This window comes from Mandrillus leucophaeus, unplaced genomic scaffold (assembly GCF_000951045.1).
Source record: "Mandrillus leucophaeus isolate KB7577 unplaced genomic scaffold, Mleu.le_1.0 Scaffold14, whole genome shotgun sequence".
In the NCBI taxonomy this organism is placed as follows: domain Eukaryota; kingdom Metazoa; phylum Chordata; class Mammalia; order Primates; family Cercopithecidae; genus Mandrillus; species Mandrillus leucophaeus.
Window position 1 is genome coordinate 9657065 of NW_012101365.1, and position 14707 is coordinate 9671771.

Here is a 14707-nt window from a genome sequence, read left to right on the forward strand (position 1 = left end):
GTTTTTGTTGTCCTTTTTAATTAGGGGAGAATTTTTATTGTCCTTCATGCTGGCATAACTTTTCTTTCATTATTAATCTGAAATAAGAATCTCTTATTTTTTTCACATTAGGCCAGTAATTTAAAGAAGGTTCTTCAAGGAATTATGAGTTATTATCATGAGGTATGAAAAACATCTGACTTTGTTTAAATCCAAAATGCTATATGAAAATTACTTTAAGACTGAAAAATCACTTGTTTTGTTTGCTTATAATATTTTACTGGAATGTAAGTCATAATTGGAACATGTTTTATTGCCATTTTGATGAAATATTCATTTGTGAAAATGAACAAGCTTAAGCTTAGATATATTGATTTGTAAGATAACATTGCTTAGGTATTGATACTCTCCACATTGATTATTTTCAAGTAGAATTACCTTCATCTTTAATATAATTTGATTTTGTGCAATACTATAAAGTAGACTTTAATTGAAGTAATTTTCTATTTAAAGCATTATTTTGACATTTCTTCCTAGTGTAAACAATAGCAAAGACATAACTGAGATTATGCTCATACAAGTAAGTTGGAAAAAATGCAAAATGAAAGTAGTATTATAAAGTCACTTTAGATAGTACATTAGTAAAACAGTTTGTTTTTTTCTTATTCAGCATCATAACAAGTTCTCTAGTAGGGTTTTTGATATGAGAGTTTATTGCTTAATGATAGGCAGCTTTTGAATGACTTTTCCATTGAAGAATTTTTGTTTCTATTTTTTAAAGTTGTCACACAATTAAACTTGTAATCTCTCAAAAATGTTTAATACTCTCTAAAAATTTTCAATTTATTAAATACCTAAAACTAATTTTGAAGCTTTTTTAATGCCAAGAACCATTTTAATCAGGTAAAAAATAAGAAAAAGAAAGATAAGACCAGGAAAAAAAATTAATCCATTAGATTTGTTGTTCATTTGTAAAAGTGCAGTGGTTTACATTGTGTTTCTCTGTTAATTGATTATATATGAAAATATTATTAATATTCTTTGGCTTAACATAAGCTTGTTATTTAATGGACACGAATAAGTTTGTCATAGTAGACTAGGCCAAGTGCTTCTTAAATTAAATTCTTCTCTCTGACAGTGGAATCAAAGGATATTTGATGTGAAACCAAAAGGGAATATAGTGCTTTCGGTTGGTTACTCAGAATTTTGGAATGTTGCCTGAACATTGCTACCTGGTTTTAATCAATAATTATTGATTTGTCATTTGTTATTGTATCTTAGTTTTTTCATGAATCTATAATTTTTCATTGTAACAATATTAAATGTAGCAAATTATATGCGGCCGACATAAATGAGTGATCTAATTTATTTTAATATTGTAGTTTTTGGGGCAGCAGATTTCAGAAGCACTTGTCCCTGATTTAAACCAAATAACTGAATGTTCAGATCCAGTGGAGCTTGGGAGGTTGCTCCAGCTTATTTTAGGTTGTGCGATCAACTGTGAAAAGAAGCAAGGTAAGTGAATTTCAATTATTTGAGGATTTCTACTTTCTAGAAACAATCTACATTACTATACAAGCTAGCATTAAAGTGTACTATTAAAACTTGGCAGAAAGCACCCTGAAATGTAAACCAGAAGATCTGAATTCTAGCCCAACTCTGTCATTGAAAAGTGGCATACCTTGAGTGTCCTGTTTGTACCTGGATTCTGATATTCATATTCAGTGGCTAAATTAAATGTATTTTAGTTTAATTAGTTTAATATATATCCAGTAAATAAGATTTAGTAGATACTCAGTAAAAATTGTACTTATTCATTTGCTACGTTATGTCTGTTTTACATGTAAGAACTTTATGTGGATTCAGTTTTCATAAATAAATATTCGGCTACTAATTTATAATTCAGGTTTCTTCAGATAATAGTCTGCTCTTTTCAGAAGCATATCTGTCCAATATATCCTCCAGATAAGTGGTCTAATGATATAAATGGAATTGATGCATTATATTGGTATATCCAAACACAGCGATCCATATTTTGCTGAGTACAAAAGGATCATATTTGGTTGCATGTAATGATGAACGATGAACTGAACAGGCCCAGACCTCCTTCCCTTGAGGGCTTGAATCTGTCTGGGTGGTGAGACCTTTGACGCTGCTGTTTGTTTTGCATGATTCATCCAAACTTGTTCTTAGTACACTACCTTTATGAAAGAATAATGTTGAGTGCTTAAGTTTGCAAAATGCAAAATACTTCAAGCCAGGGCCTTGGAAAACATTCAACATTGTCTAATGGAGAAAGGATAGAAGTTGGGATAAATTTACTAACAAACTCCGAAAGAAGAAAAATAAAACAAAATACATGAAATTAATTGTAGTTTATCACTTATGAAAGGACAGTGACTAGGTGTCAGATAATTTTTATATTAGTCCATCTCTACTATTTACTAGAAGTTTTTTTCTAGGACAATCCAGCACTTCTCTATAGGCTTTTATTTCTCGCTTATGAATAATGTTAAAGATCTGTATATTGGGTTTTTCATAAAAGCATGTACATTAGCTCATGGAAAGTTAAAACTTCTCTAAATATTTAATCGCAAATTGACAAGTAGTAATTTATTTATAAATCTAGTAATTTTTTGTTGTAATTGTGATTCTTTTTATTTTTTCATTGATTAATGCTTTGTTAATATTTTAATTGCTGGTTATTTGTAACTTATTTTTGCTTAATTAATCTTACCAGGTTTGTAAGTTTTACTAGTCTTTTTCAAAGGGCCAACTTTTGGCTTTGATTCTGTTTTGTTTTTACTACTTAATTTTGTTGTCCTCTTTTATCTCATTCGTTTTTCTTGTGAATTAATCAGCTGTTCCTATTCTAAGCTATAATTGACATTTTAAGTGGCACTTTTGCCTTAGAGTGATTATTTTGTTGTGTCCTACAAATTTTAATATTATATGTAATATTTCCATAATTTACTTCTAAGCACTGTTGAGGAATTTTGTCCCATTTTAAAAAGGAATTCGATTCCTAGATACATAACTTTTTAAAAGTTTTCACACTTTTGTACTTTGCCGTGTTAATTGATTTTTGAAATGATTTCAAGGTACTGACTGCAACCATCTCAGTCTTGAAAGAATGAACTCATTTGATTAACAATACTCAGTTTATCTTGGTGAGGAAGGAAGACATATTGGTAGACAAATAATGTATTTACATAAAGGATTATCTGTGGTTAAATGAATTCTTATAGTCTGTTAATTTGATGGCTGAGGTACTACATGTAAAGAGCAGATTTTTTTCAGATTTGATTTTTTTTAAATCATAGAACATATTCAAAATATAATGACACTGGAAGAGTCAGTTCAACATGTGGTCATGACTGCCATTCAAGAGGTAAGTTATATCATGTTCCTATGAGTATAAAAATCCTAAACCAAATTATATAAAACTTTTCATACTTTATACTTTTCTTTTTATAAACTTGCTCTTTGTTGTAGGCTTACTTACCCTTAGCTAGCGGGTCTTCGTTTTCTACCCCCCAAAATATTTTAAAAGGCCTTTAAGCCCAACTTTAGTACCTTTACATTTTAAAAGCTAGTTAATAAATTAATATTGTCACGTCTCTTTAAATCAGTGGTTCTCCACCTTTCTGGCACCAGGGACCAGTTTTGTGGAAGACAAATTTTCCATACAACCGGGGTGGCGGGAGGGGGGAAGGTTTTTGGATGAAACTGTTCTGCTTCAGATAATCAGGCGTTAGATTCACATAAGAAGTGTTCACAGTGGAGTTTTTGCTCCTATGAGAATCCAGTGCTGCTGCTGATCTGACAGTGACAAGTCCAGGTAATAATGCTCTCTTGCCTGCCGCTCACCTCCTGTGCAGCCCAGTTTTTTTTTTTTTTTTTGAGATGGAGTCTCACTCTGTCGCTCTGTCATCCAGGTTGGAGTACAGTGGCGTGTGATCTCGGCTCACTGCAAGTTCCGCCTCTGGGGTTCATGCCATTCTCCTGCCTCAGCCTTGCAAGTAGCTGACTACAGGTGCCCATCACCACGCCGGGCTAATTTTTTGTATTTTTAGTAGAGATGGGGTTTCACCGTGTTAGCCAGGATGGTCTCTATCTCCTGACCTCGTGATCCACCCGCCCCAGCCTCCCAAAGTGCTGGGATTACAGGCGTGGTTACAGGCGTGAGCCACCGCGCCCAGCCTGTGCAGCCCAGTTTTAACAGGCCACGGACTGGTACCAGTCCGTGGCCTGGGGGTTGGGGACCCTTCCTTTAAATAACTTCAACTAAACAGGAAATGCAGGATAAACAGTCTCTGACCTGACAGGAGTTCTTCTTTTTTCTTTTTTTTTCTGCCAGTTATGACAATCTTTCCTGAATTTTTCATTTATATATACCATATGCATTTTCAAAATGTTAGATCTGTGAGCAAATATGGTGGTACTTAGGTTTTAGAGCCAGATAAGCTGGATTAAAGCTAGTCTAGTTATGTAAGTGGAGCCAGGAAGGATTCAGAATTAATGTGATGCAGTGTTGATTCTTAATATCAGCCTAAAAGGCTGAGATGGAGTGCAGAGGAGACCTCAGGAAAAGCAGAGTTTGGAAGGGGCATGACTTAGAGGGAGACATCATACAGGACTTTGGTAGTCTGTACTCCCTGAGTTTGCATTGTTAGTTTGGATTCAGAGTGTCCCTGTACATAAGTAAATCTGCCTTTCATCTCAAAGAGTTATTTTACAGGATTTTTTTTTCATATAATCGTAACTTCTACTTTTAAAATGACTTCTCAAAAAGGCTGCATTTAAAAAGTATTAACTTACAATGTATATGAATCCCTTTTAAAATTATTTAATGTGTTCACTCTTCATCAGTAATATGTCTTTTAGAAATTGTATTGAAATTCTTCAGTACACAAGTATTTTGAATATATCTATGTATTTAAAGCACAGTTTACTTAGGTGTCCTCACTAATATGCTTGAATTTGTGTTATTAAGTTAAACCTCCAATAAAGTTTTTATCTGAATAGTGTTCTAAGAATCCTCAAATTAAGGCAAGGAAAAGCTAAATATAAATCATTTTACTATCCTTTCAAGAAAATATATTTTACTTCATAAACATCACATTGTTATACTTAATTTTATTATTTTAATTTCCTAGTTGATGAGTAAAGAAATATTGAGCTTTCCTCTGAATGATGCTGTTGGAGAATTGGAGCAACAGGTGAGTAATTTAGTATGGAAGAAAAATGTTGAAAGCAATGTTAGGGTTTCTTTGCCAATTACCCTCATAAGGCTTACAAAAAGAGCATATACAAGAATATTTTCTTCCATGAAATTTAGTTGATTCTTCTGCAAGATCCCAATTGAATGGAAGTGGTGTTGGTCTCCAGAGGTTTTTGTGATCATGTTGAAAGAGTTGAGTGACATTGAACATTCTTTCTGACACTTGTAATGTAGTTTGGACCATGCTGTATGGTTACACAGTAAAACAGAGGACAATTAAAAACAAACTCTGCTAAGTTTTTATTTATCTAGTAATGTAATTTTTTTCACTGTTGCTCTCCTCTCACTTGATATTGAAGAAACAGCTCAAAGGCCCTGTATTCAAGGCTCCTTTCTTTCAGGACTGTTTTATAGGGGGAAAAGACACTCTTCTCCCATTTATAACCCAGTATGGGTTATAGAATAAAGGGTAAGAGGAGAGGCAAATGCATTAAGTACTTTTTGTGTTATATTTTTAGACACATCTTCTTTTATGAGTGTCACCAGTCATCTCAAGAAGTATTTCAAAAGAAAATGTTTAAAGAAATAATTTATTTAAATGTAAACTTGCCGTGTTTTTTTCTAAACTTTTTTTCTGTAATAAAACTAAACAATGCCTTCTCTAATACTTGTAAAAGTAATTTGCAGGGATTTACATAAAATTTACTTCTGTGGGACCATAGCCTTCAATGTTAATGAGGTCATGTAAATATAATTCACACAAAGACAACAAATTAAGACTCATTTATTATTATTATTATTATTATTATACTTCAAGTTCTGGGTTACACATGTAGACCATGAGGTTTTGTTACATAGGTATACATGTGTCATAGTGGTTTGCTGCTCTCATCAACCTGTTACTTACATTAGGTATCTCTCCTAATGTTATCCCTCCCCTAGCCCTCACCCCCAACAGGCCCTGGTGTGTGATGCTCCCCTCCTTGTGCCCATGTGTTCTTATTGTTGAACTCTCACTTATGAGTGAGAACACGTGGTGTTTGGTTTTCTGATCTTGCGATAGTTTGCTGAGAATGATGGTTTCCAGCTTCATCCATGTCCCTGCAAAGGACATGAACTCATCCTTTTTTATGGCTGCATAGTATTCCATGGTGTGTATGTGCCACATTTTCTTAATCCAGTTTATCTTTGATGGACATTTGGGTTGGTTCCAAGTCTTTGCTATTGTGAATAGAGCCGCAGTAAACATACATGTGCATGTATCTTTATCGTAGAATGATTTATAATCCTTTGGGTATATGCCCAGTAATGGGATTGCTGGGTCAAATGGTATTTCTAGTTCTAGGTCCTTGAGGAATTGCCACACTGTCTTCCAGAATTGTTGAACTAATTTACACTCCCAACAAAAATGTAAAAGCGTTCGTATTTTTCACAACCTTTCCAGCATCTGTTGTTTCCTGACTTGTTAATGATCGCCATTCTAACTGGTGTGAGATGGTTTTGATTTGCATTTCTCTAATGACCTGTGATGATGAGCATTTTTTATATGTCTGTTGGCTGCATAAATGTCATCTTTTGAGAAGTGTCTGATCATATCCTTTGCACATTTTTTGATGGGGTGGTTTGCTTTTTTCTTGTAAACTTGTTTAGGTTCTTTGTAGATTCTGGATATTAGCCCTTTGTCAGATGGATAGATTGCAAAAATTTTCTTCCATTCTGTAGGTTGCCTGTTCACTCTGATGATAGTTTCTTTGGCTGTGCAGAAGCTCGTTAGTTTAATTACATCCTATTTGTCAAGTTTGGCTTTTGTTGCCATTGCTTTTGGGTTTTAGGCATGAAGTCCTTGCCCATACCTATGTCCTGAATGGCATTGCCCAGGTTTTCTTCTAGGATTTTTATGGTCCTACGTCTTACCTTTAAGTCTTTGATCCATCTTGAGTTGATTTTTTTATAAGGTGTAAGGAAGGGGTCCAGTTTCAGTTTTCTGCATATGGCTAGCCAGTTTTCCCAACACCATTTATTAAATAGGGAATCTTTTCCCCATTGCTTGTGTGTGTCAGGTTTATCAAAGATCAGGTGGTGGTAGATGCGTGGTGTTATTTCTGAGGCCTCTGTTCTGTTCCATTGGTCTATATATCTGTTTTGGTACCAGTACCATGTTGTTTTTGTTACTGTAGCCTTGTAGTAAAATTTGAAGTCAGGTAACGTGATACCTCCTGCTTTGTTCTTCTTGCCCACAATTGTCTTGGCTATGTGGGCTCTTTTTGGTTCCATATGAAGTTTAAAGTAGTCGTTTCCAGTTCCATGAAGAAAGTCAGTGGTAGCTTGATGCGGATAGCACTGAATCTATAAATTACTTTGGGCAGTCAGGCCATTTTCATGGTATTGATTCTTCCTATCCATGAGCATGGAATGTTTTTCCATTTGTTTGTGTCCTCTCTTATTTCTTTGAGCAGTGGTTTGTAGTTATCCTTGAAGAGGTTCTTCACATTCCTTGTAAGTTGTATTCCTAGTATTTTATTCTCTTAGTAGCAATTGTGAATGGGAGTTCACTCATGATTTGGCTCTCTGTTTGTCTGTTATTGGTGTATAGGAATGCTTGTGATTTTTGCACATTGATTTTGTATCCTGAGACTTTGCTGAAGTTGCTTATCAGCTTAAGGAGATTTTGGGCTGGTATGATGGGGTTTTCTAAATATACAATCATGCAAACAGGGACAATTTGACTTCCTCTCTTCCTATTTGAATACCCTTTATTGCTTTCTCTTGCCTGATTGCCCTGGCCAGAACTTCCAACACTATGATGAATAGGAGTGGTGAGAGAGGGTATCTTTGTCTTGTGCCGGTTTTCAAAGGGAATGTTTCCAGGTTTTGCTCATTCAGTATGATATTAGCTGTGGGTTTGTCATAAATAGCTCTTAATGTTTAGATACGTTCCACTGATACCTAGTTTTTTGAGAGTTTTTAGCATGAAAGGCTGTTGAATTTTGTTAAAGAACTTTTCTGCATCTATTGAGATAATCATGTGGTTTTTGTCATTGGTTCTGTTTATGTGATGGATTATGTTTATTGATTTGTGTATGTTGAACCAGCCTTGCGTCCCAGGGATGAAGCCGACTTGGTCGTGGTGGATGAGCTTTTTGATGTGCTGCTGGATTCGGTTTGCCAGTATTTTGTTGAGGATTTTCACATCAATGTTCATCAGGGACATTGGCCTAAAATTCTCTTTTTTTGTTGTAAGACTTATTTGTTAATAGGTAAATTTAAAAAATAATTTCCCATATCAGTGTATATGTGTGTTGTGAGAAGAGTATATTTTTTCTATTTTTCTATATTTGTGTCAAAACACGATTTACTAAGATTTAGGACATTTTGTATTTCAGCTTAAAAAAGCCTTGGAAGAACTTCAGGAAGCACTAGCAGAAAAAGAAGAGCTGAGGCAAAGATGTGAAGAATTGGATATGCAGGTACGGGAAAAAACCCTGAGCTGAGAAAAACTTCCTCTTTAAGTTTACAGAAGTTTTTTATTGTAATTAATTAGTTGGCACTATGTTTTATAGATTAGGTTTCACTTCATGGAGGGAACTTTAAAAGGATTTCTTATAGGCTTGAATATTCAAGCATGAATTTCATAAATATTTTTCTCTGATAGTTGAAATTTGCTGGCTTAACTTTCTTTGAGAAAATCACTCTACTAATTGTAGAATTTCAACTATTTAGATAAGGACTCCATTTTCATTTTTGTAAAATGAGAAAATTAAAGTTTCTACTTCATATTGTATATGTGAATATTAAATAGAGGTAATTTATTAAAGTATTAAGTGGTGCCTGACACTTCCCCCACCAATACATTCAAGTACATGTTCATATATATGTATGTAGTCTCTTACGGCAAGTTTTTGCTAACATGTATGTATATATGAACATGTGTGTTTATAATCTTACATGCACATGTATGTTAAAACGAACTTGGCATGAGCAAGAATAGTTAATGGTTAAGAGGTCAGATTGTCAAACCAGGCTACCTACATTCAGTACCTGGTCATATTACTAGCTGGTTATTTGCTCCAGGCACATTACTTAATTATTCTGTACTTCAGTTTTTTCTTTTGAGAAATGGAGTGATGATAGCATATATCTCCCAGAGTCGTTGTGAGGGTTAAATGAGTTCATATATGTAGCACTTAGAGCCTGGCACAGAAGTGCTATGTATATTGTTTGCATATGATGTTACTTTTACATTAAAATACAAATGTGCATATTATGCAATAAGTCTAGAAAATGGTGTATAGAAGGTTGAGTGTACCTTCATAATATGCTGTATGTAAATGGCATTTTTTTGTTTAAATAATGAGCTAAATTTGTAGTTGATTCTCTGAAAAGTGTAAGGGCAAGGAGCGAAGGTGTGGTAGTATTATCCTTGCTAAAGGAAGTAAATATCTAAAATGACAGGGCTGGATAATGCTTCTAACCCTCAAGCATTTGCAAATAAGGAAAAGGAAAAGACTTGGTTAGGGTGACTAGTCACTTAGTGCAGTGGGAGCACTGGAATTCAGGTCTTCTAAATTCATCTGTAGAAACCAGTCCTCTGTATTTGAATGAAGTAAGTGTCTCAAGTAGGGGAAATTTAATCTGTTCTCCTTCACACCTTTCCTAACTGCACATTGTAACATACACCTTCAAACACATGCAAAGTACCTGAAATGTGTTCATTTTAAATAGGATCATATTCACCCTGTACAATACTTCATAGGAAGATTGAGCCATTCAGATATTACCATTCTCTCGTAGGATCTAAGTACAGTCTTCTGAGAAATTATTATTCAATAAAGAACACAAAATTCCACATTTAAAGATTTATGTGTTTGTAACAAATAATGAAGGGTATATGATCTGCTTTTAGGTGAAAAGTGCAGAAATCCCAAACAGAGAGAGACAGAGGCAGGTGCAGATGGAACTTATCACTGTGAGAGCTTGCTGAAGGAGATGCCTGACCAGCGCTCTGAGTCATGGTTCTAGGGTGGGAACAAGGAATGTGCCTGTCTGGCACCCTCCTTACTCATGTCTGTGCCAGAAATGCCTCTGGAGCTACATTGAAGCATACGGATAGGAGCAAGATTGGTTATTCACCAGGTGTTCAAAACTAAAATTTGCCCTTGGTCTTATTCTGTTTTAGGGGAGTCCTACCCAGTTTTGATGACTGAGGGTGTTGTTTTTCCGCTGTCAGTCATTTTTTGACAGCCCCTACACTCAAGCTAGAATGAGATATTTTCTTCTTTGTGCCCTACCCTTACCCTATAGTGTACTTTTATCAAAGCACCTTCAACATCTTTTACATAATTGTTTATATTTCTACTGTAAGGGTCTTAAGGGCAGAAACTCTTTATTCTTTTTTGTATCTGAATCACTTCAAATTATTATGCATGGCAGGTAATAGTAGTCATTAAACAGTTTACGTAATAGGCATGAGTGCATGCATTGAATTTAGGAACAGAAAGTTATTTCTTTATATTGTCTGCCCAGGAACAGTTTCCCAGACTTTGTATTTCTCATTTAGAAGACAGTAACTTGCCTATATACTATGTTCAGGGCAATCATTTGATGTTAATTTCCTATTCTTTGTGTCAACGTGTAGTCATATTTACATAACTGGATTGAATTACATGTTTTGAAAATATGGATAGCAAACTTGTTCAGTAATACGTTGGAAATCAGAAAAGGTTAATCAATGGTTTTTCAAACTAATTCTTAATCATATGTAAAACTTCTGGCCTTATGAAAAGACACAGCCTTAGCTATGCATTTTTAAAGATGTTTTTAAATGGAAAAGAAGTAGAACCAGGAGAGAAAATCACGCATGTTTTAAAAATATGAGTAAAAAGAGTTGCTCCAGGTATTGATATTGATGTGGTTCTATACTAAGATGTTTTTATTCATTTTAAATCATAAGCAAACAGTTTAAATGTGCAAATGGAAACAGCTTAGCTTTTTGTTATTGATTCATTAACCAAATGTGCTTATTTCTTGAATATGTGATGTGTGACTGACAATTGTGTACTCTAAACCTACCATGATAACTTTGAACATACGTGTGTATATTTTGGCTTAGTAGGTGACATCATTCTATAAATTAGTTTATACCTAAAAGGGGAGACAAATTAATTTTTTGAAGTTTCATTTGTGCATCCAATTTTAGAGACTTGAAAACATTTTCTTCCCCAAACAAAGGCAGGCATAGCATTTTAAAGATATAGTTACTCTATTTTCTCCATATGTGTATTGATTTGATTTCTTTTGTTTGACTTAAACGTCCTAGACTCTGAATTCTACATTCAGAAGGATCCTTAGAACTCATCTAGTATGACAGACCAAGCTATTTAATGGCTTAGTCAGATCTAGAATCTGAACTCTAGACTCTAATAAGAGTTTTTATTTGTTTGTTTTTTCTACTGGTGCTTATGTGTATGTATTTGTTTCTTAGGTGACTACACTTCAAGATGAAAAGAATTCTCTGGTTTCTGAAAATGAGATGATGAATGAAAAACTTGACCAGTTGGATGGCTCTTTTGATGATCCAAACACAGTGGTTGCAAAAAAGTATTTTCATGCACAGTTACAACTAGAACAATTACAGGAAGAAAACTTCAGGTAGCATTTTTAATGGAAATCATTTTATGGAGTTCTGTCTATTATATTAGTAGCAAAAAGTCACAGTATTAACAACTAATTACTAAGCTTTGTGAAGCATCTTTAGGATACTGATTAAGCTCCTGAAAATACCAAATGGTATAAGTGGTTCCTGCTCTCACAGGGCTAAGATTCAGTAAGGAAGTGGGAGATACACATAAAAACAAAACTATTTAAATACGTGTTAAGGACCAAATCAAGGCCACAGGAAAGCCAATAGGAGTTCAAGGGAGTGATTGCTGAAACCTGGGGAGAATTGGAAGTTTCCCAAATAGGATAGGTAACCCTATAATAAATGGAAAAAATGTAAATCATAAGCCAAGTAGATGCTTTTCATTTTAACTTGTATATTCTTTAACAAAGTCATGTATTCTTACCTTTAATAAACATTGATTATCTTTGTGTGTTTACCACTGAGCCTTGAACTAGAAGACCTTGAGGACAGGCACTTTAATTGTACTATACATTTTTTTTGTTACTTAATTTGGATATAACTTCACACTCACAAAACAAGTTATAAGAATACTACAAGGAACTTCTTTACACCTTTTACTCAGGTTCAGCATTTATTTTCCAGTTTTCTCCATTTGCTTTAGCAGTCTCTGTATATAGTCATATAATTTGCATATTTTTATCTGGACCGTTTGAGAGAAGGTTGGACACATGTCTCTTTACCCCTTTATATTTCAGTGCATACTTCCTAAGAATGAGGACATTCTCTTATAAGCCACGTTATTTTCACATTATTGTGAAAAATGATATAACCATTAAAATTGGGATCTTTTTCTGGACTCTCATTTCATTTCTGTTAGTAAATTTATGCCTATATGACACTATATTAATTACTGTGGTTTACAGTATGACTTTTGAGATCTGGTAGTGTAAGTATTCCAATTTTGTTCTTTCTTTTCAAAATTTGTTTTGGCTATTCTGAGTCTTTAGCATTTTCCCATAAAATTGAGAATCAGCTAGTCAGTTTCTATTAAAAACCTTTTCAGGATTATGATTTGGGTTGTATAATTGGTATCTTATAGAAAATTCCTATCTATGAATGTGGTCTCGTTTATTGAAGTATTTAATTTCACTCGGCAGTGCTGCTTGGGTATAATTTTATACCCAAGTATTTTATGTTTTTGATGCTATTGTAAATGCAAATTCAGAATTATTGTGAAAATTTGCTGCTAATCTGTAGATAGATGTATAATTATATATTGAAACTTTGATCTTACATCTTGAAACTTGTATCTTAAATATATTGAAACTTTTATATCTTGCAGAGTTTCTAAATTCACTTATTGAGCTGGTAATTTGTTTGGATTTTAAAAAGTCCATTCCTGCTGCTTTAACAAAATACCTTAGACAGGGTAATTTGCGAACAATGGAAATCTACCACTCACAGTTTTGAAGACTGGGAACTCCAAAATCAAGGCACCAGCAGATTCAGTGTCTGTTTGAGGGATCCAAGATGGTTTCTTCTTGCTGAATCCTTAGGTTCCTTTAACCTCTTTCATAAGAGCACTAATCCCATTAATGGGGACAGAGCCCTCGTAACTTAATCACTTCCCCAAAAGCCCCACCTCTTAATACCACCACAGTGGGGATTAGGTTTTAACATGAATTTTAGAAGAACACAGACTATGGAATCTATAGTCATTTAATCTGTTAATAGAACTTTACATCTTCCTTTCATTATTTCCGTCTTGTATTTATTTTGCTTGCCTTATTGCAAGAGCAGCCATCATTGCTTTTTTCTGGTCTTACAGGGATCATATGCAATTAGGATCCATCAACTATGGTGTTAACTGTAGAGTTTTTCAATGTGCTTTTTGCCAGATTGAGGAAATTCCCCTTGTTTCCACCTTGCTAAAAGGTTTTTGTTTTTTGTTTTTGTTTTTTCAATCATGATTGGGTGTTGATTTTTGTCTGATGATTTTTCTGCATCTTGAAAAGATGGTGTAGTTTTTCTTTTTCATTCTTTTAATATATTGATTGATTTTTGAATGTTAAAAACCTACATTCTGGAGATAAACCACTTTGTTCGTATTTTATTCTATATATGACTAGATTCAGTTAATAATTTAAAATAATTTTTATAACTGTCTTTATAATAGATACTGGTCTGACTTTTGTCTCTTGTAATGTCTTGTTCAGAATTTGTTATCAGACTTCTGCGTCTTATAGAATAACTGAGGCATATTCTCTCTTCTTCTATTTTATGAGTTTATGTAAAAATGTTATTTCTTTCTGAAATTTTGATACAGTTTATCAGTAACACAATGTGGACCTATGGTTTTCTTTGTGAGTGGATTTTTGCTGACAAATTTAGTTTCTTTAATGGTCATAGGGCTTTTCAGATTTCCTATTTCATCTTGTGTCAGTTTGGTAAGTTGTATTTTTTAGTGTATGTGTTTATTTAAGTTGTTGAACTTATTGACATGAAGTTGTTCATAATATTCTCTTCTTATCCTTAAAATTCAGTGTATATGTTTATTTAAGTTATTGAATTTATCGACATGAAGTTGTTCATAATATTCTCTTTTTATCCTTATAATGACTGTGGCAGATGAGATGATACATACTCTTTTACATTCCTGATATTGCTTGGGTTTTCTTTCATTTTTCTTGATCACTCTTGCTAGAGGTTCATCAGTTTTCTTAATATTTCAAACATCCTTTATTGGCTTCCTATATTATTGGTTTTAGATTTCTTTCTTTATACTTTCTTTGGATTTATGTTTCTCTTCTTTCTCTAGCCTCTTAAAGTTGAAACTTAGATCATTGATTTTAAGCCTTTCTTTCTTTCTAACATAAACCTTT

The 14707-nt window shown here is 33.8% G+C and overlaps 1 protein-coding gene across 2 annotated transcripts in view; it reads left to right on the plus strand.

Moving 5' to 3' along the window:
* Positions 1 to 14707, plus strand: part of HOOK1 (hook microtubule-tethering protein 1) — a 68959-nt gene that overhangs the window by 18962 nt on the left and 35290 nt on the right. For both annotated transcript variants that reach the window (XM_011973867.1, XM_011973868.1), the window contains exons 4-9: positions 112 to 162; positions 1362 to 1494; positions 3303 to 3370; positions 5139 to 5201; positions 8587 to 8670; positions 11685 to 11851. In XM_011973867.1, coding sequence (XP_011829257.1) covers positions 112 to 162; positions 1362 to 1494; positions 3303 to 3370; positions 5139 to 5201; positions 8587 to 8670; positions 11685 to 11851 — 566 coding nt within the window. The remainder of the gene's footprint in view (positions 1 to 111; positions 163 to 1361; positions 1495 to 3302; positions 3371 to 5138; positions 5202 to 8586; positions 8671 to 11684; positions 11852 to 14707) is intronic.